The sequence below is a fragment of the Mesocricetus auratus genome, unplaced genomic scaffold, assembly GCF_017639785.1.
Source record: "Mesocricetus auratus isolate SY011 unplaced genomic scaffold, BCM_Maur_2.0 Super-Scaffold_100006, whole genome shotgun sequence".
Classification (NCBI taxonomy): Eukaryota; Metazoa; Chordata; class Mammalia; order Rodentia; family Cricetidae; genus Mesocricetus; species Mesocricetus auratus.
The window spans coordinates 55,141,165-55,166,016 of record NW_024429190.1 but is presented as its reverse complement, the minus strand read 5'-3'; the positions used below and the strand labels follow the sequence as shown (position 1 = coordinate 55,166,016).

At 44.6% G+C, this 24,852-nt stretch overlaps 2 protein-coding genes and 2 long non-coding RNA genes across 12 annotated transcripts in view; 2 read left to right on the top strand and 2 right to left on the bottom strand.

The window, feature by feature from the left end:
- The window catches only part of Thegl (theg spermatid protein like), a 42,021-nt gene extending 37,261 nt beyond the window's left edge, over positions 1 to 4,760 (bottom strand). For both annotated transcript variants that reach the window (XM_040747262.1, XM_040747263.1), the window contains exon 1: positions 4,037 to 4,760. In XM_040747262.1, coding sequence (XP_040603196.1) covers positions 4,037 to 4,760 — 724 coding nt within the window. The remainder of the gene's footprint in view (positions 1 to 4,036) is intronic.
- Positions 752 to 5,448, top strand: LOC121140849. Its single transcript, XR_005877805.1, has 2 exons — positions 752 to 859; positions 4,626 to 5,448. It is a non-coding gene; the product is annotated as an uncharacterized LOC121140849 (long non-coding RNA).
- Positions 5,449 to 13,099: 7,651 nt separating this feature from the next.
- Arl9 (ADP ribosylation factor like GTPase 9) lies at positions 13,100 to 24,151 on the bottom strand. Of its 5 annotated transcripts, none has more exons than XM_013121025.3 (4): positions 23,579 to 24,151; positions 19,995 to 20,157; positions 19,460 to 19,635; positions 13,100 to 13,400 (listed from the first exon to the last, which is right to left on the bottom strand). In XM_013121025.3, the coding sequence occupies exons 1-4, from the start codon at positions 24,047 to 24,049 to the stop codon at positions 13,224 to 13,226; spliced, it is 987 nt and encodes a 328-aa protein (XP_012976479.2). In that variant the 5' UTR covers positions 24,050 to 24,151; the 3' UTR covers positions 13,100 to 13,223. The 5 variants fall into 5 exon arrangements, with proteins under 5 accessions (XP_012976479.2, XP_040603192.1, XP_040603191.1 ...); XM_040747258.1 differs by lacking the exon at positions 23,579 to 24,151 and adding an exon at positions 23,434 to 23,549; XM_040747257.1 differs by lacking the exon at positions 23,579 to 24,151 and adding an exon at positions 23,123 to 23,397.
- Positions 23,199 to 24,852, top strand: part of LOC121140848 — a 37,342-nt gene continuing 35,688 nt past the window's right edge. For 2 of the 4 annotated variants that reach the window (XR_005877801.1, XR_005877802.1), the window contains exons 1-2: positions 23,206 to 23,315; positions 23,458 to 23,621. This is a non-coding gene — a long non-coding RNA (uncharacterized LOC121140848). Of the gene's footprint in view, positions 23,316 to 23,457; positions 23,622 to 24,246; positions 24,291 to 24,852 lie in introns of all 4 variants that reach the window. The other 2 variants (XR_005877803.1, XR_005877800.1) reach the window with 2 other exon arrangements.

Here is a 24,852-nt window from a genome sequence, read left to right as displayed (position 1 = left end):
CACCTCGAGAGCCAAGAATGATAAGGAGAATAGAAGTCCTAAAGTTAGGGACATGCCAGGTCAAGTTCAAGGTCACGACAGTGAGTTGGAGATGTAGCTCCGTTGAGGGAGAGAGTGCTTCTCTGTCCTAACCAAAGCCCTGGGTTCCATCTCTGCCTGCCATAAACCATGCACAATGGTTCATGCCTGTAGTGCCAAGCACTGTGGAAGTGACGTCATGAGGATTAGAAGTTTAAAGTTGCCCTCTGCTGTATAATGAGTTTGAAGCCAGCTTGGACTACATGAATTTATCTTAAAAATAAACCTCAGGTTAATGATAAGGCTAGGTCAAGTGAGGCTTTGTTAGCCCTTTAGATCATACATAAGATGGGAACTATCTCTGGGGTGGTGGAGAGCAGAAAATATGCTTGTAATATGTATTCTGGAAGACTCCCCTGACTCCGATGTGAACAATGAACTGGAGAGGGTAAGGATAAGAGCCAAAGCAGGTGGCCACCTGGAGGCTATTGTGGTGAACTAGTCAAGAGATAAAAACAACATACAATGATAATTTTGATGTTAAGAATATAGTTCAAAGCTAGGATTTGTTAATGGTTTAAGAGATGTCAAGGTGTTTTGACAAATTGAGCTTCAAGTGGATAGTCAAGCAGGAAGGCTAGATAATTGAGTTCTAGGGAGAAATAAAAGCTATAAATAATTTGAGAAACTCCTAGCAATTAAGCCATGGAACTGATGACATCATCCAGAGAATAAAGGGAGTTCTAGAAGCATCGGAGAGGACTAAGCCATCAGCAGCTTCAAGTGAAAGGCTGGGAAAAGAAGGCTCCAAGCAAAGGAAATGTCAGGAAGAATCTATGAGGTAGGACAACAGAGGTACTAGTATTGTAGGAAACAAGAAAAAGTCCTAAGACAAAGGAAACGAGTCAAATGAAGCATTCGCCATTGCTCTGGGCAGCACAGAGATCATTGTGACCTCAATGAAAGCAGCTTTAGCTAAGTGGGCAGAATGAAATCTTAATTTAACTAGTTCTCAAGGGGACAGAAAAGGAGGGCACTGGAATTGTGACTTTTAGACAGCTATTTTGAGGATTTTTTTGTTCCCTGTAAGGCAAGCACAGAAATAGAGTGGTGCCTGGAAGGGATGAGCCACAGGGATAATGAGGACTTGTGATCATCGTTTTCAGGTGGAGTAATCATGTAGTATTTCTGTATCAATGGGAACAGTCAAGACCACAACGATGCAGCCGAGATGGGGGTTGGTGAGGTGGTTCAGCATGTGAGGTGACTGTTGTAGAAGCCTGGTAACCTAATCTAAATTCAACTCCCAGAACCCACAGAAAAGCAGACCCTACAAAATTGTCCTCTGACTCCCCCCTCGCACCATGGCACACAGGCACACCCACATACATGCATCGTTAGCGCGCACATGCGCGCGCGCACACACACACACACACACTAATTTAAAAAAATGTTAAAGTTACATGAGATGAGATCCAACAGATAGAAGGTGGGAATGGCCATTAATAGATGTCAAAGACAGCTCACCCACCATTGACTGGAGAAAGGGGTTACTTACAGGCACTGCATTGTGGTAGACTCCAGGGAAAATAATGAGTGTGTGTGAGTGTTGTGTGTGTGTGCACATGTGTGTGAATGCACATACATGTGCTCAAGGAGGTCAGATGAGGATGGCTGGGTGTCCTGCTTCACCATTCTCCTTCTTATTCCTTTGAGACGGGGATCCTTCTGTCTGTCTCCTATTGCCTGGGGTTTACAGGAAGACACAGCCACACTCATGACATAGGCGCTGAGATCTGAACTCAGGTCCCCATGCTCACATAACAAGCCCTCTTTCCCACTCTCCAACCTCAGTTGTATGTTTGTTGTTTAAGTGATGTTGAAGAAGGGGATATAGGGAAATAAGGAAAGTGAACATGGGTAATGATTTCTGGAGCATTTAGAAATGTAGTTTGAGACTGCTAAGCAGGATGGGGAAGCCACTTAAAGTTCAAAGGTCATGAACTTAGAGACCAATTCACATAGTTGCCTATCTTCCACTTGTAATATATCTACCACCAAAGAGAACTGGGTAAGCATGCCAGCACACGCCTGTAATCCCAGTACTAAGAGGATTCAGAAGGATCCTAGTCAAGGCCAGCCTGGAACTTTCAAAGATTGAGCACACCACTAAAATGTGACGCAGGGACCACAGTGGGTCACGGAAGATAAGGGAAGAAGAGACAGAACATGAAGGAGTAGGGGCATATAATCAAAGATCAGTAAAATCAGTGGGCCAAAGGTGCCTTTTGAAATAAATTTTGGTAAAAGGAGACACGGAGTTGAGCTCAAAATATTGGGCTTAGCTGGAAAGTGTGCTTAAAAATAGATTCCAAAATGACCCAGCAATTGAGGCGAGCTAGGGGGAGTGAGATCCCCAGATGGGGTGAAAGCCAAAATCTTCCCAATGAGGGCATCAGAATAAGAAGTCCAGTGGCTCACAACTAGGGATGCTGAGACTCCCCAAGGGACAGGGATGGGGTACACAAGAGAAGGGTTTGGGTTTGGTTTTGGAGGGGGGTTGGTTGTTTGAGGCAGGGTTTCTTTGTGTAGCTTTAGCTGTCCTGGAACTCGCTCTTTAGACCAGGCTGGCCTCGAACTCAGATATCTGCCTATCTTTGCCTCCTGGTGCTGGGATTAAAGGCGTGCACCGCCACTGCCCAGCACACTGGAGCTGTTTTGATGGAGAAAAGAGACCTACAAAAGTAGTTAATAAGTGGAAAAAGTGAAGGCATGGGGTTAAAGGTTATTTCAAGCTAAGAGTATGTTGAGTCATGGAACTGACTCACTAGACCAGGAGAAATGGATGCAGTACAGGCGTAGAGACGGATGAAGAGTTCTTCAGGGGACCCACATGGAGAAATTGGCTTTCGGGGGAAACAAGCACAATTCCCTCCTGAACGATGAGAAAAGTCAGACTCCAAGTACTAGTCTTGGGGAGGCCAATAAACAGGTGGTAAGAAAGTGAATTCATAAACGATGGTTCTATTCTTGATAAAGTAGGAGGTAAAGTCTCCCACTGGGTGAAGGAGGAAAGTGTGAAAGCTGGAGGAAGAGGAGTGCATTCCGTCATGTCAGAGCCTGGGAAAACCAACCTACCCAGTGAATAAAAGCAAGTCCGCCAGAAAGTACCCAGCTCCAATTAAAACTTGTAGTAATGAAACCGAAATGAAACCAATCGGTACAATAATGCAATTTTGTATAGCAAGAGTCAACTGGTAGGGGTGCATAGATTGATGTTATTCAGCTGGGTTGGAGATCTGTCAGCGGTATGGTGATCAGTCAGAGTCGGGGAAGTGGTAAGATGTGGTAAGGGGATGACTGCGGTGATAAACCATGTACCTGAGTCTCGGTGAGAAGCAAACCTGTGAGAACATGGTGTTGCAGGTCCAATGCAAACATTCTCCACCGAGGAACTGGAAGTGAGCTTACGTAATTAAAAAAAAAAAAAAGGATGTTTCTGTCCAAGTCCCACCAGACTTGTTACCTTGTGAGTTTGAGAAGGACCGACCAGACGATGAACTCCTTCAGTATTTGTTCCCTGAATGTCTCATTTCCCCTGGGTCCAAGCCCCAAATGCTAACAAAACATCCTCCCTTCGAGGATCTGTCTCTAGTTGGGGAGTAAGAGAAATCATGTAACAACAACAAAATCTCAAGTGCAAATAATGCCTAGTCGAGGTGTGGCCTAGCAGGACAGACTGGCATGCTGAATCGAGGGATTTGGAAGGGCTTTTGGGCTAGAGTGCTTGCCTAGTACGAGTGAGGTACTAGCTAGGTTCAATCCTGGAAGTGGTGAGGTGGTTTTTGTTACTTATTAGGGTGTCAATTTCCCATTGGAGTTCCTTGAAGTGCAAAGAGCTGGCTGCAAAGCAGCAGGCAGACGACACAAGAGGCAAGTTCTTTCAAACACGTGAACCTTCAGCCAGATTCCTGAGTTCTAGATGGGTAGATTTCGGCGGGGTGGGGGCGAAACCTACCGCTCAAGGAAGCCAGCTGGAGCCGCGGTAGGTATCTGATCATCAAAGATGGGGAGGTCGTAATCACTGCGTTGGGAAGCAAATCGCCTTTTCCATGCCGGTGGCCCTGAGGTGACTGAAGAGGCTCACTGACCTTGCGGGCCTGGAGGGGCTCATTGCCCTTGCGTGACGGGAGGGAATTGCTGGCTTTGCGGGACTGGAGGGAATCGCTGGCCTTGTGGGACTGGGGAGGATCGCTGGTCTTGTGGGACTGCGGAGGATCGCTGGTCTTGTGGGACTGCGGAGGATCGCTGGTCTTGTGGGACTGCGGAGGATCGCTGGTCTTGGACTGGGGAGGATCGCTGGTCTTGGACTGCGGAGGATCGCTGGTCTTGTGGGACTGCGAAGGATCGCTGGTCTTGGACTGGGGAGGATCGCTGGTCTTTCGAGATTGGAGGGACTCACTCCCCTTGCAGGACTTGGAGGATGTGGAGGCCTCATGGGATTTGTGAGTCTTAGAGTGTTTACCGGACTCAGTGAACACTTCAGACTCATTGTCCTCTTCTTGTGTTTCTTCCTCCTCATCCCCTTCGACCTCTTCACTCCCAAGCTCGTCCTTCATCTCCAGGAGCCTGAACACAAGGGGCTTCGGGTGGATTTCAGAGTCTGTGTGTGTTTCTGTCGAGTTGTGCCCACCAGTCACCCCAGACAGCATGGATGAATCTGAGAAGCCTCCTTCCTCCATCCCTGATAGAAGCTCCTGGAACCCAGGGCGCGAACTCTCCGCCTGCCGCCCAAACGCAGTTCGCTGTGTGGACAGGAGATCTGGGGCCGCCGGCGCCCCGCCCCGGACAGACTCAGCTCCGCCCCCAGGCTGCCTCGCCCCGCCCCGCCCATCATCACCACGCCGGTGGCTGTCCGGGTGCTATGGAAACGCGTTGCTCTCCTAGGATGCTCCTCTGTTAGGCGCAGCACATTAGACAGTGCCTGGAGAGCCGGATCCTGCTCTTGCTTCCGGTGTGAAGGGAGAAAACTCAACTCGCTGAACCTGTCTGCTTCCTGACTGGTTAGGTTTCCGGGTTACCCCACACTCTTTACAAAGGCTGGGAGTGGATAGATTTTTAAGATCTCCCCCATCTCCCCACTAAGGCAATCGGTTTCTAGTAAAAGTTCAGCAGTCAGAATGAAGATTGTGAAGGGGAGGACACTACAAGCTTAATATTCATCAGAACAGTCCAGATCACGAACCTTTCCTTTACCTGAAAGTCTGCACACCGTCACAATGAAACACTTGGACGGAATACTTCTAAAGACATGTGCATATCCAAGGACATCTTGTGTACCATTGTGGGGTTTCCTATCAAAGTGAGACTAGGAGTTAGACTGTTAGCAGACAAAGGGGCCGTGACCAGGTAATAAATGTGGTGAACTTCTAAGATGGTCAGCTTCTTCCTCACGCTCCTGACTTGAGACAAAAGCTTGGCAACCAGAAAGCCAAGGCGCTGAGATGATGGGTGGGGCGGGGCTAGGCCGCCCGGGAGCAGAGTTGAATGTGTCCAGGGCGGGGCGCGGGCAGCCCCTGCTGATGGACCACTGGCTCAAGGCCTGCTCAGGACATACCAGCCAACTGTCCTTGCTTTCTTCCAACTGACCAACCCTAAATTAGGGGAGGGAAACTCTTCAGGGACTTTGAAACCCCACCCCTTGCGAAGAGCCTGGATTGTGCGCTTCCTCTGCTTTGAGGAGGGTCTTTTCCTTGTGTGTCCGTGCATGTGTGTGTTTCCTCATCCCCAATAAACGCTGATTCTGCTGGAGGTTTCTCTGCTATCTATTGCGCTACAGGTTTTCCTGCCTTTTAATTATTTAGCTGGCATTGGAAAGAAACGACCAAGGTCCCTAAATTGCATCATTTCAAAACCCCTAACCTGTATCACTATAAATGTTATTAATCATAATCATAGTCTTGTGAACAGCACACGGATTTATTCATGGTGATACCTTTGATATATACCAAGTATTTTGTTGCCTTGTTTGTGTCTTTCTTCCCCTCCTCTTACCCATTCCTCCCAACTTATTTTGTTTGTTTTTGAGACAAGCTCACTCTGCAGCTCAAGCTGTTCTGGAACTATTCAACCCAGGTTAGGCTCAAACTATTGAACTTGTGGAGATCTTCTTGCCGCAGCTTCTCAAGAAATAGGTTATAGGTTGAGTCCTGGTGCTGTCTTCTCTCTGTGTCTTTTTAAAATGTTTACTTTTAGCTGGTTGTTGGTGGTGCATGTCTTTAATAGTGGTCTCTGAGTTCAAGGCCATCCTGGTCTACAGAGTGAGTTCCAGGACAGTCAGGGCTACACAGAGAAACCCTGTCTCAAGAAAACAAAACAAAAATTTTACTTTTAATTCTGTGTGTGTGTGGGGTGTACACTTGTTAGTATTGGTGCCCACGGAATCCAGAAGAGGGCATCAGATCCCCTTGAGCTATAGGCAGTTATAGGCAGTTAGCAGCTGCCAAAGGAACCGGACCCTGAACTGGGATCCTCGGTAAGAGCAGTACCCTCTAAGTGATGAGCCACCTTTTCAGCATCCCCTACTGTGTGTGTGTGTGTGTGTGTGTGTGTGTGTGTGTGTGTGTGTAAGCCTGGAAAGCACTCATTTTTGTGGCCATAATAGTACGGGAAAGAAGGACAAAATTGGTGGAGTCTCAGTCTTGTGTTTATCTTCAAGGGAAGGAACTAAAATGTTAAGGAATAAACCATCTGTCAAAAAGTACAGTTAAAGACACTATTTACACAATATTGGAGGGGGTACTTGAATTTACTGTCCTATACAAAATTAAAGAAAACATTTTTGTGGAAGTTATCTGGAATGGAACAAGGACCCTCGTTCTAGGGTGTGCATGCATCAATCAGGAAATCTGTTGCTTCAAACTTATTTTTATTATTTATTTTATTTTGAGACAGGGTTTCTCTGTAGCTTTGGAGCCTGTCCTGGAACTCTCTCTGTAGACCAGGCTGGTCTCGAACTCACAAAGATCCGCCTTCTTCTGCCTCCCAAGTGCTTGGATTAAAGGCGTGCACCACCACTGCCCAACCTCAAAGTCCTTTTTAAAAATCTGATTACATGTTTGGGGCTAGAGCAGATGGCCCAGCAGTTAAGCCTACTTACGGCCCTGCAAAGAGCTCAGCGCTTAAGAGCATTTACTGTTCTTACAGAGGACCTGGGTTTGGTTCCTAGCACTTACATGGTGGCTGACAACCTCCTGCATACATGTGGTGTGCATGCCTACACCCAGGCATACACACATATAAAAATTTTGTAAAGACCACTTGCTGCGCTGGCAGAGAATCCACTTGGTGGTTCACAGCAGATTATGCTCCAGTTCCAATGAATCTGGCACCCTCTTCTGGCCTCTGCAGGAACTAGCAGATAAAGCTTTCAACACCTAAGGATTTTATTACGTTTTTATTATTGTGTGTGCATGAATACCTGCCACATTGCACATGTGGAGGCCAGAGGATGCCTTGGGGGCATTGGTTCTTTCCTTCCACCATGTGAATCCTGGGGATGGAACGCAGGCTGTCCCGAGACAGCTCCAAACTCATTTAATATGAACATGCAGGATTGTACAATGATTATTCAAGAGCTTCCAAAACTTTTAGAAAAGGAAAAACGAATCTACCTTTAGGCAGTTTTAAAAACTCAGCCAGGCCTGGAGGGATGGCTCAGTGGTTAAGAGCGCTGACGGCTCTTCTGGAGGCCTGGGATTCGATTCCCAGCCCCCACCTGGCTGCTCACAGCCATCTGTAACTCCAGTGCCAAGGGATCTGATCCCTCTTCTAGGCACTGCACTCACATGGTACACAGATACACTCGCCATACACATGAAATGACTTTAAGTTATGTAGGCAAAATGTTTAATTAAAATTTTATTAAAATTTTTTAAAACTTAAATCACCTCAAACAATCAGGAAGAGTTAGGTAAACTCGGGAGACAAAACAGAAAATCAAAAAGGTGGTTCCTAAACCAGCAAAAGTAGTCCACCACTAAGTAAATTGCTTCTAAGTACAGAAATCATATCAGAGAAGCCGCTTCACTTACCAAGGACTGCACAAGAGGAGACTCCCAGAGGCCGTGTCCATCCAATACTGCAAGAGGGTTTGCAGTGCGGGTGTCCATGATAGAGAGGGGGTTAGCTCATACAGGAGGCCCTGGGCTCATTCTCAACACTCTACCCTCCCCCCATGTTTCCCCCTCAAAAAACAACAACAGAGAACAGAGGATTTATTACAGCAGACTACAACTATTCTACCCTGGTCTTGAGATCCTCTGAATGTGGATGTGTGGCCTGGTACCACAAGAGACACATGTTCAACAGATAACTTTCTGGCACGTGGCAGCTTCCAGGAGAATCTGTTCACAGAAAGAGAGTAGTAATGACATGCACAAAATGAACTGTGGCCCTGTCACAGTCATATACTGGCACTGATTTCTATGCATTGACCCCATGAATCCGATTACTGCCTCTCCTGAGGAAAATGAATTTTTATTTGTGGGAACAACAGGCCCTGGCCGGAAACCCACTCCTCCATCAGCCTGGGAGCAGGCAGCTGTGAGACAATGTTTTCTGAAAACATGTTTACTGAAAACAATCCAGTGCCCTAAGAAATGTTTACCGGAGCCATAAGTTCCCGATAAGGGATAGCTCACTGAAACATCCTGACTTTGATCTTCCCAATGGCTAGCCACTTCCTGCTCCCTGCTGTCACCGATTCTGGTGTCAAGGATTTAACCACCATCCAGGAGGAGAAAGAGAGATGTATGGGAGATGTGTGCACATATGGGTGGATGGATGGCAGAAGCTTTTCTGGAGGGAAGCGTTTTCTTGGGAAGTTCTCCTAAGCCTTCTTGGGGAGCATAAAGATTTCTTTTTTTTGTTTTTGGTTTTTCGAGACAGGGTTTCTCTATGGCTTTGGAGGCTGTCCTGGAACTAGCTCTTGTAGACCAGGCTGGCCTCGAACTCACAGAGATCCGCCTGCCTCTGCCTCCTGAGTGCTGGGATTAAAGGCGTGCGCCACCAACGCCCGGCCAAGCATAAAGATTTCTTAATGCAACCGACTAGTCTCTGTGTCATCAATCCCGACACCCTTGCCACATTCTCGGATACAGGCTGCGCAACAGGCGCGACATTTATTCACCTTTTTTCCTTATCCCTCCTCCTTCCAATATATCAGCAATTCCAGTCAACTCTTGAAATATATATCTTTAGTCCATCTTTTTTCTTTATGGCTATGTAGCCCAGGTTAACCTCAGACTTGAAATTCTCCTGCCTCTGCCTCCAGACTACTGAGATTATAGACATGGGTCTTTACATTAAACTATATTTTGTATCATTTTGTTATTTTGGTTTTTGAGACAAGGTTTTCTCTCTGTCTCTCTCTGTCTCTCTCTGTCTCTCTCTGTCTCTCTCTGTCTCTCTCTCTCTCTCTCTCTCTCTCTCTCTCTAAGACAGGGTCTTATGTATCCCAGGCTGAATACAGACTATGTAGTCAAGGATGACCTTGAACTTGTAACCCTTCTGTCTCCATCTGTCTCTGGGGTCTTGAGAGTACAGACATGAAGCCCACCTGGTTTTGTGTACTGAAGATCAAACCCTGAGGTTTATGCATTTTAGACAAGCACACTACCAATGGCCTCATATTTTCTTTTGATATACAATCACCATCCTTGTACATGATAACAACTCCAGTGGCCTCCTGACTAGTGTTCTGATCCTGCCTCTGCCCACATCCAAACATGACACTCTAGCATCTTTAGGAAAGCTCCAAACATTATGTTGTAAGGTGTTCCATGATCTGGTCTTTCTCTTTAGTGTTTTGTTAGGTTAATCTGTCTTGCTTTCCACATTCTAGCCTTGCAGGTCTCTGAATTGTCAAGCTCTTTCTCTTTAATTTCTTCTCCTAGCTACCCTCTTATCCTATCATTCTTATACCCACTTTTTTTATCTTTTAAGAAAAAGATCGGGAGCTGGAGAGATGGCTCAGAGGTTGCAAGCACTGACTGTTCTTCCAGAGGCCTTGAGTTCAATTCCCAAAAACCATATGGTGGCTCACAACCATCTATAATAAGATCTGATAACCTCTTCTTGTGTGCAGGCAAACATGCAGACAGAACACTTATATAATAAATAAATAAATCTTAAAAAAAAGAAAAAGATCTCTGAATCTAACCTCCTTTGCTTAGTTTCCTCCTTTACCAAGACCAGTAACAATTTACAACCAAACCCCCCTAAAAGATGATAAACATCCATAACCCACCGATCAACCAAAAACCACCCACCCCACTTCTCAGGAGTGTGGGAGTCGTATTCTTAAAATTACTTCTTGTTATCTGGGGACACAGCATCTTTAGGGGACCCTGAGAAAATCAAGTCCTAGGAGAGCTAGCTGCTGTCCAGTCTATGTGCCATGGGAAAGTGCAGGGCTTATCTGAAATCTGGCTAGAGTAGTCTGTGAGATTGGACATCTCAGCTAGCCACTTTGAAGTTGTTCTGGATGTAGAATTTTGAGGAAACTGGAACAAAGGCATTTTGAGAGGCTGGGTATCCTGGGATACTTGTCTTTATTGTGTCTGGTCCTTTTTTTCTGAAACACACAAACTCTTAAAGGTAACATACATATCTGCATTAATATATGTAAATTAAGTATGGGATGTTCAGTGTATACAAGTCAGCTAAGGATGTTTTTCTGAGCAGGTAAAAGTCATCTGTCAACTTTATAAGTCCACTTGGACTGCATAACCAAACTAATATAAATTTCTACCCATGCCATATGAAAGGGTGGCACGTAATAATAAGTCATGAGGATTCTATAGGTAACAAGAGTTACCATGTCTCCTCCAGTCTCAGATCTGTTCCCATGTCAAGAGATCAGCTTATACACCATCTGTCTTATAGTTTTTCTTGTTTATTTCATGTCTGCAGCCAAGATTTTTCAAGAGTTCTTCCCTGATCAAATATGATCTTTATTAATTTTGAAGTAATCCATAGCTTTTTGTATCCTGTGGAAACATAAGCATAACCTCTTTCCCATCACAATGCAGTTCCTGACTTCCATTCTGAAGTTAAGACATCCTATCCTTAAAATATATAGGATGGCTTAATTTAGTAGTGTCCATAATCCAATGTCTCTCAGCAGCTGTTGCTTTTTGCTCATTAGCATTTAAAAAATTCAAAGTCAGCAAAGCACCATACAGGGTCCAGATGTCCTATGTATTTCCCATCCTTACATGGCTTATTCTTTTTTTTGTTTTTGTTTTTGTTTGTATGAGACAGGGTTTCTCTGTATTGTTTTGGAGGCTATCGGTCCAGCCTGGCCTCGAACTCACAGAGATCCGCCTGCCTCTGCCTCTCAAGTGCTGGGATTAAAGGCGTGGGCCACCAACGCCTGGCGGCTTATTCTTTTTTTTTTTTTTTTTTTTTTTGGTTTTTACGAGACAGGGTTTCTCTGTATTGTTTTGGAGGCTATCAGTCCAGCCCGGCCTCGAACTCACAGAGATCCGCCTGCCTCTGCCTCCCGAGTACTGGGATTAAAGGCGTGCGCCACCAACGCCTGGCGGCTTATTCTTTTATATTACTTGAAAGACTTTATTATTTTAAACTATTTTTCTATGACTGTCTCTACCCATTTTCTTTTCTTTCTTTAGCACCTAAGCATATTTTCAAGCATATTGTACCTGTTCAGAGATTTTTTATTTTTTTGACCAGGACCTGACTTTTTGCATGGCTCTGTTTAGCACACGGTGTTGGAGGCTAACTTCAGGAGGCTAAGGTTGTCCCAGCAGGCTACTGCACTGGTTCTGAGATACAGCTGCTATTTGCCTTTCTGTAAGACCCTAGCCTCATGCCTGTCGGTATCAGCCTAGAGCTGCATTTACCTGTCCCAGTTCTGGGAATGTTTTTTATCTAGTGTTGGGTAGCGCACTGACTATTCAAGTGCTCAGCTGCATAGCAGGACCTCTTAAAGGAGCCATGTCTCAGTATGCTGTGAGCCCTGGGACTACACAAGAGACTGCGGTTACCAGGAAGACATGTCCAGCTCCGTGTTCAGAACTCTTTCCACTTTCTCAGGCCCTATGTGGATTCTCACGCCACACATTGGCCACCAAATGTAGTTGGGCTTTCTTGTGGGATCAATAGCTCCCAAATAATGACATGGAGACTTCTCATTAATTATGAAAGCTTGGCCTTTAGCTCAGGCTTGTTCCCAACTAGGTCTTTTCTTTCTTTCTTTCTTTTTTTTTTTTTTTTGTTTTGTTTTTTTGAGACAGAGTTTCTCTGTATTGCTTTGGAGCCTGTCCTGGAACTCGATCTGTAGACCAGGCTGACCTCGAACTCACAGAGATCTGCCTGCCTCTGCTTCTGCCTCCCGAGTGCTGGGATTAAAGGCAGCGCCACCAATGCCCGGCTCCCAATTACCTAAATTTAACCTGCTTCTATTAATCCACATTCTGCCACGTTACTCTTTACCTCTCTCTCCTCCGTTCTGTACACCTGACTTCCTCAGTGTTTCACTGGCACATAAAGTCAAGTACATTATTTTTAGAAAAAAATGTTTTAATACAAATTTACTGCTATTGATGAACCACACTTGGACTTCGAGGGGTGGGGGCAGGAGTTCTATCAGGAAAGTACTTGCTGTGTAAGCATGAGTATGTGGTTCTGATCCATGGAAACCACGAAAAAAAAAAAAGAGCATACATGATGTATGGCTCCTGAGACAGGACACCTTTCTGACCTTACATGTGCACACATGAAAACACACATAAAACATAAAGAGGAACCACAGGTGGGATGAAGGCTTGCTAACACAAACTTTACTTTTGAGTTAAAACCCTCATCCAAGTGTGTGGGTACAGCACCATGGTAGATGATGACCTTAATATACGTGAGGCCAGGGTTCAACTCTCAGCACCCAAAACAAACAAAAATCCAAATTTCTCTTGAGCAAATGCTTTTAAAGTTAAAAAAATCTAAACAATGAAAAAGTGATCTTAATGAGTTAGCATCGTCTTCGTATATACACTTTGCATTGAGAGAATAGGAAATGGCTTAGTTTTTATTGGAAGTAGAAACCTTTGGCTTACACCTGCTATTCAGCCCTCTTTGATGACGGTCTGATGGTGACTTGAGTAGTGGGCCGGGTCCTAGTCACTCTACATATTTGCGGCCAGATGTGCGATCAGGTCTCTGGCATCTTGCATGGTGGAGGGGATCTCTGAGCCATTCTCAGTCACCTGAGTTCCAAACAAGAACATCTTCCTGTCATTCCCCACTTCAGACAGTGCCAAAGCGTCATGGATATCTGTAATGTGATAGGCGTCCTCAAGGTCCTTCACCCCCGATGAAGAAAGAAGAGGACATGTTGGTTAGTCTGCAATCTTTCTGAACACAAATACTTTCTCCTTATTTTAAATGACTGCACCATTTTAATACAGAAAATACTGATACTTTTTTACAACCCCAGTGTTGATCTGAATAGTATTTTTATCAGAATTAGTGTTTCTGACTTATCAAAAAAATATTTTCTGCCTCTTGCCAAAAGATCATAATTTTTCCTTTCTTTCTTTCTTCTTTCTTTCTCTCTCTCTCTTTTCTTCTTCTTCTTCTTCTTCTTCTTCTTCTTCTTCTTCTTCTTCTTCTTCTTCTTCTTCTTCTTCTTCTTCTTCTTCTTCTTCTTCTTCTTCTTCTTCTTCTTCTTCATTTTTTTGTTTTTTGAGATAGGGTTTCTGTGTAGCCTGAGCTATCCTAGAACTCACTCTGTAGACCAGGCTGGTCTCATACTCAAAGATCTCCTGCCTCTGCCTCCCAAGAGCTGGGATTAAAGGTATTTGCCACCACCTCCCAGTCAGACTGAATTTTCTAAATGATGTCATCAATCTGTTTCTTTTTCTAAGATAACTTTAATATGATTAATTGCTAAGAATCTATATCACTAAGAGAAACTTGATTCATCATTTTATCTGGTTGTCCATCTGGTTTTTTGTTTGTTTTGTTTTTTGTGATGGGGTCTCTCTGTGTAACAGTCCTAGCTGTCCTAGAGCTGGCTCTGTAGAGCAGTCCGGCCTTAGGATCACAGAGATCCGCCTGCCTCTGCCTCTCAAGGACTGGGATTAAAGGCGTGCGCCACACATTTGATTGCTTTTAATGCGCTACTTTTATTCTTTGAGAATCTCATACATGTACAGCGCATTCAATCATATTCCCTCATTACTCTTCCCACAGTTCCTCTACATCCATCCTCAGCCCCATGCCTCCCTCAATTATATGTTGCTTTTTCTTTTTTATAACTCACTGAATCCAAGTTGTGTTGCCTGCATACTCACGGGTGTAAATGAGGCCATCCACTGGAGTATGGTCAACCAACTTAGGCTGGTTTCGAACTGTTGACCTTCTGCCTCAGTCACGCAGGTGCTGGGAGTATAGGTGTATTCCATCTTGCCCCACTTATCAATTACTTTTTGTCCATATCATATTTTACAGATTTTCACACTTATCACTGTGACTTCTTTGTTGCTATCATTATTTATTCTGATTACAAATGTATATCAAATCTGTGGTGTATGGAGGTTCACGTGTGTCATCTTAGCTTCATGGCCCTAGGAGTCTGTGAGGCTTCCCCTGCTGGGCTATGTGTGGTAACTAGGTATTGGTAATCACAATATGTTTCCTATTTGAAACCTGAATTCATTTAGTCATAGAGCCCTTAAGGACTTCTGTAATAATGGATACAGTAGTCTATAGATGCTGTCTCAGGTTAATAAATCCACTGAAGAAATTGTAAAGGAAGATGTAGGGAAGAGACAGTATGGGTAGGAATCGAGGTTATAACCAAAGGATAAGGCTAGTAAGATAACATTTATTTTTAAACAGGGCCTCCCTTGGCCTTGAACTTGCAATCCTTCTGCGCCCCAGCTGACAATACAGGAATGAGCCTCCATGCCCAACTAAGATAACTTTTTGAAAACCCTGGTGTAACATATTGACCTAGTGATTCACATAAAAGCATAGACTAAACACTTTGACAAAAGGACATAAACAAATATGCATTAAATTAGAATAGCTAAACCTTATATACCCAAAGGACGCTCAATCATTCCACAAGGACACTTGCTCAACTATGTCCATAGTAGCATTATTCATAACAGCCAGAACCTGGAAACAACCTAGTTGCCCCTCAACCAAAGAATAGATAAAGAAAATGTGGCACATTTATACAATGAAGTATTACTCAGCTGTTAAAAACATCAGGAAATTTAAAGGCAAATGGAACTAGAAAAATTTCTGAGTGAGGTAACCCAGACACAAAGACAAACATGGTTTGTACTCACTCATATGTGGGTGTTAGCTGTAAAGTAAAGGGTAGCCAGGCTACAATCCACAGTCCTAGAGAGGCTAGGTAACAGGGAGGGCCCAAAGAGGGGTGGGCACGCATGGATTTCCCTAGGAATGGGAAATAGACGAGATCTCCTGGGTGGATGGAAGGGTGGCAGTAGGGTATGGGAACATGAGGGATTGGGTTGGAGCGATAGATGGAGGGTGAGTAATGACAGAGACATCATGTTGGGGGGGCATTTTGAGGTCAGGTAGAGGCCTGGTACAAGGGAAACTTCCAGGGATGATGCTAGTTAAGACTCCTAGCAATGGTAGCTGGGTAAGCTGAACTGGTCATCTCCTGTAATCAGATTGGTAACTACCCCAATTGTCATCAGAAAGCCTTCATCCAGTGACTAATGAAAATGGATACAGAGATCCACAGCCAGGCACTGGGCAGAGCTCTGAGAATCCTTGAAGAGAGGGAGGAAGGACTGTAGGAGCCAGGAATGGCAGTGAGGTTGGGGTTGGAATGGGTGGTGGGGTGAGAGGGTGAAGGGTGGTTTTTCAAGGTCATCATGGGGGAAACCACAGAGACAACTGACCTGGGCTCATAGGAGCTCACAGATGCTGGACCAATGGCTAGGGAGTCTGCAGGGGACTGACCTACGCCCTCTGCATATGTGTGACAGTTGTGTAGCTTGATCTGCTTGTGGGACTCCTAGTGGTAGAAGCAGGGCCTGTCTCTAATGCTTTCACTGGCTTCCAAGACCTATAGACCTATTTCTCATAGTGGGTCACCTTGCCCAGCTTTAGTACAAGGGGAGGAGCTTGTTCCTACATCAACTTGATATGCCATGCTTTGTTGACACTCATGGCAGGCCTGCCCTCTCTGACCAGAAACGGAGTGGGTGGGGAACAGAGTGGGTGTGGGGAGGGAATGGGAGAGAGCAGGGAAGGGAAATTTTGGTTGGAGTGTAAAATAAATGAATAAATTTAATAAATTAAAAGAATAGCTAAGCCTTTTATCACTAAGGCAAAGCAAAAGTTTTCAATTTAACTGGGCATAGTGGCACACTGAACACCCAGGAGGCAGACACAGCCATATCTCTATGAGTTCAAGACCAGCCTGGTCTACAGAGTGAGGTCCAGAACAGTAAGAACTATACAGAGAGGACTACGTAGAACTATGTCTCAAAAAGGGGGAAGGGAGTCTCCAATGTAAAAATAGAAACTATAAGCACAGCAAAATGATAATCACTGAGATGCTGAAGAATATGCCAATGATGTATATAACCAGCAAAGGGAATTTTGCAAAAGGTATTAAGATATTATACTTCAAACAAGGAAATGTAGAGGCCTCCGGTCCATCTTTGTGGTAAACAGTATGCTTCGTGCAAAAGACCCTGGGTCTGATTCCCAGCACCAAGAATCAGAGGTGAGAAAATAAGAGGAAATAGGACACCCACAGACATAGGGCTCAATCAGCACTAAACACCTTCAAAATAAATAAGGATAATAAAAGTCAACTTTAGCCTCACCACATTGGCAAAACGGACAGTTGCGACAATAGCAAGTCCTGAGGAGGGGGCGGAGCTTCAAAAACTGTCGTCTCCTGGTGGAAGAATAAACTAGTGCAACTTTGGAAAGCAATTTAGGAATATCTAATAAAACTATTTGCAAATTCAAAAATCCAGCACACTTGAGAAGTTTTCATCCACATGACAGGGGCACACACATTTGAAAGCTCACTTGAGAAGTTTTCATCCACATGACAGGGGCACACACATTTGAAAGCTCACTTGAGAAGTTTGCATCCACATGACAAGGGCACACACATTTGAAAGCTCACTTGAGAAGTTTTCATCCACATGACAAGGGCACACACATTTGAAAGCTCGCGGCAACACTAACAGTAAACAACTGAGAAGACTGCAAATGGCCAGCAACAAGGGAATGGCCGGCTTCAGTCCATCAGAATGCTACACAGCTCAAATGTGTGCACAGGAACTTCTAAATCCTTGTAGTTTCCTCACCTTCTGCTGGGAATTGAACCTGGCACCTCTCACGTGCAAAGCATGGTCACTATCATTGAGCCACATCTCTCAGGCCTTGAATCTTTGTAGTTTTAAGATACTTCTTTTTAGGGCTGGATAGATGGCTCAGTGGTTAAGAGCACTGGCAGCTCTTCCAGAGGTTCTGAGTTCAATTCCCAGCAACCACATGGTGGCTCACAACCATCTGTAATAAGGTCTGATACCCTCTTCTTGTATAAAGGCAAACATGTAGACAAAATTCTGTATAGATAATAAATAAATAAAGCTTTAAAGAGAAAGATACTTCTCTTTAAAACAAAAACAGGGGCTGGAGAGATGGCTCAGAGGTTAAGAACACTGATTGTCCTTCCACAGGTCCTGAGTTCAATTCCCAGCAACCATTTCCAGTCATATATAATATGTTCTGGTACCCTCTTCTAGGATGCAGTTAAGGAATACATGTAGGCAAAACATTGTATACATTATAAATAAATCTTAGAAAAATAAATCAACCTTTTTACAAAGTGCTGGGCCAACCTCTATCCTGGATGTCAACCTATCTTCCTGATAAAGTAAGATCAATGGCAAATTATTAGTTTGCTTCTGTGAACATCCCATCCACAGAATACATAAGGGAAAGGCAGGCATTGAGAATTAGTATTACAGTATTTGGAAACCTAAAGGTTGTGTGTGTGTGTGTGTGTGTGTGTTCATTGTCATAATAGTACACAACAAAATTTATCATTTTCATTTTGGTTTTTTTGGGGGGTAGTTTCGAGGCAGTGTTTCTCTGTGGCTTTGGAGACTGTCCTGGAACTAGCTTTAGTAGACCAGGCTGGTCTTGAACTCACAGAGATCCACCTGCCTCTGCCTCCCAAGTGCTGGGATTAATGACATGCACCACCACTGCCCGGCACATTCAAAGTGTTTTAACCACCACTATCAACAGTTCCCCAAACTTCATCTTGTTAGACTGAAGTTCTTTGATAAGTTATCTCCATTTTCCACCGTCCTGTAACCCTGGACAACCACAGTTCCACTTGGACCTCTGCAGATTTGACGACTCTGGATAGAATCTTCATACGCAGATTCACACAGCATCTGTTCTTCTGTGGCTAACTTACTCATTTAGAATAGTATCTGTAAGGTTCATCCATGTGGTTGCTTATGGTGGAACTTCCCTCTGAAAGCTAAAGTAACAATCTGTATGGATACAACACATTTTCTTCTGCACTCATCAGTGGGCAGACAGGTTAGTAACTTCTAACCTGTGGCTACTGTAATAATAATATTGCTGCCATGAGCATAAGTGTATAAAAACAGATAGGCTCCCTGATTTCATTATTGGGGCATTATACAAAAAAAGTAGGGCTGCATCATACAGGAATTCTGTTTTGTTTTGTTTTCATAGTAGCTTACACTTCCACGGACAGTGAACAAAACTTGCAGTTTCTCCATGGATGTTTATTGCTTTAAATGCAAGCACCAAATAAATTCAGTCAATGTAACTGATCTAAAGCAAAACTCTTTATACATAGAAGCCACTCAAATATTGTGTTGAATAAATCAACAATCAATATTGGCTTATCGAAATAAGCTCAACATATATGGTTCAATTCCATTTCTCCATGAGTCAACAGACTAGGCAATTCAAGTACTTAAATGACACAAGATATTTGTATTTCCATTGAAAGAGTGTATAATCCAGGAGACCTAATACATTGAATAGACAATATATTGTTCATTATCTACCTATTAAAATCAGACTGTGCTAATAATGAAACTTTGCATGTAGCTTACATTAACAGTTTTGGCAAGGGACAATCCTGAAAGCTTGGTAAGATACTCTACCACAAAGTCAGGCGGTGGTGGCGCACACCTTTAATCCCAGCACTCGGGAGGTAGAGGCAGGCGGATCTCTGTGAGTTCGAGGCCGGGCTGGACTGACAGCCTCCAAAACAATACAGAGAAACCCTGTCTCGTAAACACCCCCCCAGGCCAAAAATGCTCTACCACAAAGCCAGATCTACGCAGGTTTTTACCTGTTTGTTGGCAAACACAACCAGAGGGAGCTCTGGGTTTTGTTCAATTAGCTGATGAAGACATTTCTTGGCTTCAGGTAACCGTTTGTGGTCAGCTGAATCCACCACAAAGATCAGCAGCCTTCCCTTGGGCAGATACATATCCCAGTAGGAGCGGAATGGCTCACTGCCACCAACTGCAGAGAATGGGAGAGGAAGAAATCACACATTAACCAATTCATTAATTCAAATCACAGGCATGTTCACCAAGGGGGCCTATAGGACACACTGGCCAGGTGTGCTGATGAATGCTACTGAGTTAGACTGCAGCCGACTCTGGGTGACCAGAGCAATGTCACTGAGGAAATAGTGGGTCAGTGGGAATAACTGCAGAAAGGGGACTCCCCATCCCCCATCCCAGCACCTTGGTATTAAACTACACATCATCCTCAAGTGTAGAAGAATCCCATCCAGTGTCACTTCTCTCAAGATTACAATGCCAATAGAGAATACTGCTTCTGGTTTAAGATGGCTGCTCATAAGAAACAGAACTTACTCTCCAGGAACTCCATTTTTCTGTCTTCAGTGGAGATGCAAACTTCGTGAAAACCTTGGGTAGGTGCCAGGCTGTGCTGTACTCTGTTGGAAGCCAGCGAGTGGAGGACACTGGTCTTTCCTGCTCCATCCAAGCCCAGTACTAGGATCTGCTTACTTTTCCCCTGTGAAATAAATAATAAGTAAGTAGTTGGGCGTTGGTGGCGCATGCCTTTAATCCCAGCACTCGGGAGGCAGAGGCAGGTGGATCTCTGTGAGTTCAAGACCAAGTGTGGTCTATTGAGCGAGTTCCAGGACAGGCTCCAAAACAATACAGAGAAACCCTGTCTCGAAAAACCAAAAAAGAAAAGTAAGTAAATGCATGCTATCGGAGCTGTGTGTGGTTGGCTCCTGACCATGAACCTGACTGTTAGGACCTAATCATAACTGTGGAATTGCTAACCAGGTCGAAACCCAAAACTATCTCCACTTCTGGGATGCCACTCCAATATTCTTTTTCTAGAGTCCAATTCGTTGTTAGTCTATCAAACAACAAATATATGTACACACACACACATACACATGCATTAGAATTTGTGTGTTGTGCAGGGTCACAGATCTATAAATACCAGGACTGATTTCTAGATCTTTTCACTCCTTTTTCACTGGTGTGTGTGTATGTGTGTGTGTATATGCATATGGAGGTCAGAGGTCAACTCTCAGTATCTGGTTTTCTCCTTCTACCATGTGAGTCCTGGGGATCAAATTCAGGTTGCCAGGCCCTAAAGCAATCTCTCTACCTGCTGAGCCATCCTAGGGCCCAATTTCTTGTCTTGAATTATCATCTATTGGCAAGTACACTAGAGTGGTTTGTCTCCACTCAATATGGAAGCAGTTAAGGTCTCATCAGCAGTTGTATAATCTGGTTATAAAATATTAGGACAAGGTTCCTCTCTTACATTTTATTTTGTTTGTTTGTTTTTGTTTCTGAGACAGGGTTTTTCTGTGTAACAACCCTGCTGTCCTAGAACTCACTTTGTAGACCACGCTGGCCTCAAACTCACAGAGCTCTGACTACCTCTACCTCCTGACTGCTGAGATTAAAGGCATGAACCACCGCCACCCAGTTGTCTCATGTTTTTGATGTAAGTATCATGACTAAGTAGGAAGGCTAAGGCTATAGAAATTGTCAAACCTATATCAATAACAAAAGAATATTCGTTATAAAGTCCAATATTAAACCTGGAAATTTGGAAGCAAACCTCAAAAGCAGCTTTCTTTTAACATTCTAATCTTAGAGACTTTTTTTTTAATCACAAATGATCAGAAAGGAGCTCAGGGCTTTAATTCCAGCACTCAGGAGGCAGAGGTAGAGCTCTGCAAGTTTCAGGCTAGCTTGGTATACATAGTGAGTTCCAGGGAAGCCAGAGCTACATAGTGAGACCCTGTCTGGAAAAATAAACAAAAATGATCAGAAAGGAAGGTGAATATGAATACAGAAATAGTTCAGGGTGCTCAGAGCTGTGGTTTTTAGAATGTGAACAATGATTATCTAAGAACAAAAAACCCAAATAATAATACACTAGTATTTATCGCTAATGCCACTGCTTCTAAAGTAATAACATTTACTTTCTTCTACTTACTGTTTGAACACTAAAAAGTATTTTTGATTGATTGATCTCAGCTCTGAGGATCAAACTCAGGACCTTGGACAAGGCAGCTAGGCAAGTTTTCCGAACCCAGACAGGAAATGATCTTGTTTGATTTGAGCCAGGGTCTCACTATACAGCCCTAGCTGTCCTGGAACTCACTATGGAGATCAAGCTGGCCTTGAACTCAGGGATCTACCTGCCTTTGCCTCTAAGGATTAAAGATTTGAACCACCATATCTGGCTCAAAGGCAATCTGAAATAGTATTAGAATCTCTAACACAGCTCTTTTGTCTGTTGACTTTTTGTTTTGTTTTGTTTTTTCTTGAGTCTTTATAGTCCAGAGTGGACTTGATCCCCTGGTATTGGAATTGAAACACTCTCATCTGCTTAAAAAAAAAGAAATAAGAGAATCGGTGTGAAAGAAAGATGTTTTAAGGTATGGCCTAACAGGGATGTATGTAGAAAGCATGATTTATGAAGGCCTCAGATTTTTTTTTCTCCCAAGACAGGGTTTCTTTGTATAACAGCCCTGGCTGTCCTGTAGACCAGGCTAGCCTCAAACTCACAGAGATCCACCTTCCCGAGTGCTGGAATTAAAGGCTTGCCCCTCTGCTACCCGGCTAAGGCCTCAAAGTTCTAAGTGTTATGGTGCCATTCTGAGAATACACTATAGTAAAGGAATAGAACGTTGGAAGTTTTAAAAACTGTACTCTTTAAAGCAACACAGGCACCAAGAAATGGCTGCAGGGTGCAGACTGTGTCCCCTGCAATTCCCACTGTGAGTCCTACGCAGGCTATCTTAACATACTCCAATAATTCTAAGAAGACTACTCCCACTGCTGAAATTAGGGTATTTTATATGGATTGGTCATAGTTTGATTGGCAGTCTTGTACCCAGAGTCTTAGAAAGTAATGGTGTTCTCCTACTCCGATCCACACTGTTGTCCCCAGGCCTACCTTCACTAGAAATTCCACACGCACTCATGGCTGATGTTTTCCTTATACTTTAAGTCTACTATATAGGCTTTGGGGTGAGGTGGTGTAGCCCAATGGTAGAGTTTATTGCTGGGTTCTAATGCCAGCTCTAGAAACCATGCCAAACCATGGGATTCTTCATGTTTATCTAGTCCTCGTCCACAACTACTAGAAACTAGTTTCTTAAACTGGGGGAAATCGCAGGGGTCCGCATTCCCAGAGTGCAAAGTGAGAAGTCTTGTCCCGGGGAAAAACCACTCTGCTAGGTAAATACTCAAATCTAATTCTGGACATCACTGCTCTTTGTCAATAATTATTTCTTCCATCACTCGTGAATCTGTGGAGTCTGTTTTCCTCAGAGATCAAGTTTCCGTGAACAATTCCAACTATTCAGAACTAGAAAGCGGCTCTGAGCCGAGGAACCTGCCCAGAAATTGGGAACACTAAGCGACAGAGTTGTTTCTGACCAAAACAATGCCTGGGGTTCTGAGACTAAGTCTGTGACCCTCCCCTCCCCTTTTACCGTAGATGTTCTGAAAGTCATGCACATTACAGCGCCCACGGAAAAGAATCGGGCGCTCCCAAACACATTATGTATTTCTCATGCATGTAGCCAGGAACCCCATCTCTTCCAATGAAGAAGATCTTTACTGTAAGCAGGAGGAAGAGGATTCGGTGCTGCTGTTTTCAGCATTGTCTATGTGGTCGGCACGTTGGTATGAAATGCGGGGACCAATGGGATCAGCTAGGACCCATTAAGATCCCTACACAACGAGGGGTAGGACCTGGGGATGCGGGAAGGGGTGAAATTGGGGGGCTGGGGTACGTTCGAACCTTGGCACATCCCCCCATCCACAGACAGAAGCCCTCGGACAAGACCCGGTTCTCTGCATACTTCGGGGACGACGTAACAGAGCCTGGCGGGTCTGGATGCCCACAATGGCCTCGGAGGCGAGGGTCCCGGTCCCAGGTCTCTTACCGGCGGTGGCGGCGGCATCGACGGGTACAGGATTTTAATCGAGGTGCTGCTGCTCTCTTTGACCTGTTCTGAGACCTCTTCCTCCTCATTCTCTTTCTTCGTCCCTTGCTCCTCCTCGACTTCCTTCCCTTTGCCATTCTTGTTTTTCACGTCCACGTTTTTCTTTTTCTCTTCCTTCCCTGTCTCTTTCCCATTCCCCTGGGTCTTCACGCTCACACTCTTCCTTTTCTCCTCCTTCCCTTTGTCTTTCCCGTTCTCTTTGACTTTCACGTCCACACTCTTCCTCTTCTCGTCCTTCGCTACCTCCTTCCCCTTGTTTTTCCCCTCTACGGACTTCCTCTTCTCTTCCTTCCCTGCCTCTCTCCCCTTGTTCACTTCCACTTCTTTCCTTTTCTCCTTCTCTATCTTTACCGTTTCCCTGCTGCTCGAAGAAGAAGAAAACCTTTCTTTCTCCTTCTTTGCCTTCTCCATCCCCACCGCCGCTGTTCCGCTTCTCTCCCCTCTCCCCGGCCGGCCGGAGCCGTGGCCCTGGATCCTGGCAGGTGTGGCCCTGGTGTGGGGCTCAATGTGGAGACGTAGGACCAGAAGGCGTAGGCCACACCCGCGGTCACAGGGTCGCCGGCCGCGCCAGGGAGCACAGCTGGCCTGTCTGTCATTTTGCTTGGCAGCTGATTCGTCGCCTTTGAGGCTGAAGGAGTGACCCGTCCAAGAGGTAAAGGAGAGGATGCTATAGCGTGGATCGAGCCCAGTCTAGGGAACCCGGTGATGCTCGGAGGAGAACCGGGAGAAAGAGGCTAGGTAGACTGCTTTTGCTGGCGGTCCATAGACACCCCTTGCTCCAGAGGGCAAAAGGCACGATATGGCAGTGTCGGAGAAATACCTAAGAGTTTCGGCTTCAACCCCCGATTCGCTCTACCAGTTTGTGCCCTTAAACTTAAGAATGTCCAAGGCACCAGAAGCCCTAGACTTCCCACCTTTCCCCAGCTTACAACCTCTAACCCCAGAACACAGGTTACACATCTCCCTGCCCCCATCACATGTGAATTCCACTGGAAGGAACAAAAGGTTGCTATTCAGGATTGTTAGCCAAGGACAGAGATTTCGGGTGCCGACAGCTAGCCAGGGCAGATATCAGGATCAAAACGAGGCAGTCTTATCAGTTCGTAGTTCAACGTAAGCACCCTAAGCGAGCATGTTTCTTTAGCTGAGGAACTCACACTTCTTATTTTCTAGCTAGACTTGGGCTATTTCACAATTTGCCAAGGCTGGTTTCT

Excerpts from the sequence above, each read along its gene's own strand:
- Arl9 (XM_013121025.3), bottom strand. The coding sequence starts at position 24,049 with ATGGAGAAGGCAAAGAAGGAGAAAGAAAGGTTTTCTTCTTCTTCGAGC. Across the intron at positions 20,158-23,578 it reads CGATGCCGCCGCCACCGCCG|GGGAAAAGTAAGCAGATCCT; the intron begins GTAAGAGACCTG and ends TTTATTTCACAG. Across the intron at positions 13,401-19,459 it reads TTGTGTTTGCCAACAAACAG|GACCTTGAGGACGCCTATCA; the intron begins GTAAAAACCTGC and ends TCGGGGGTGAAG.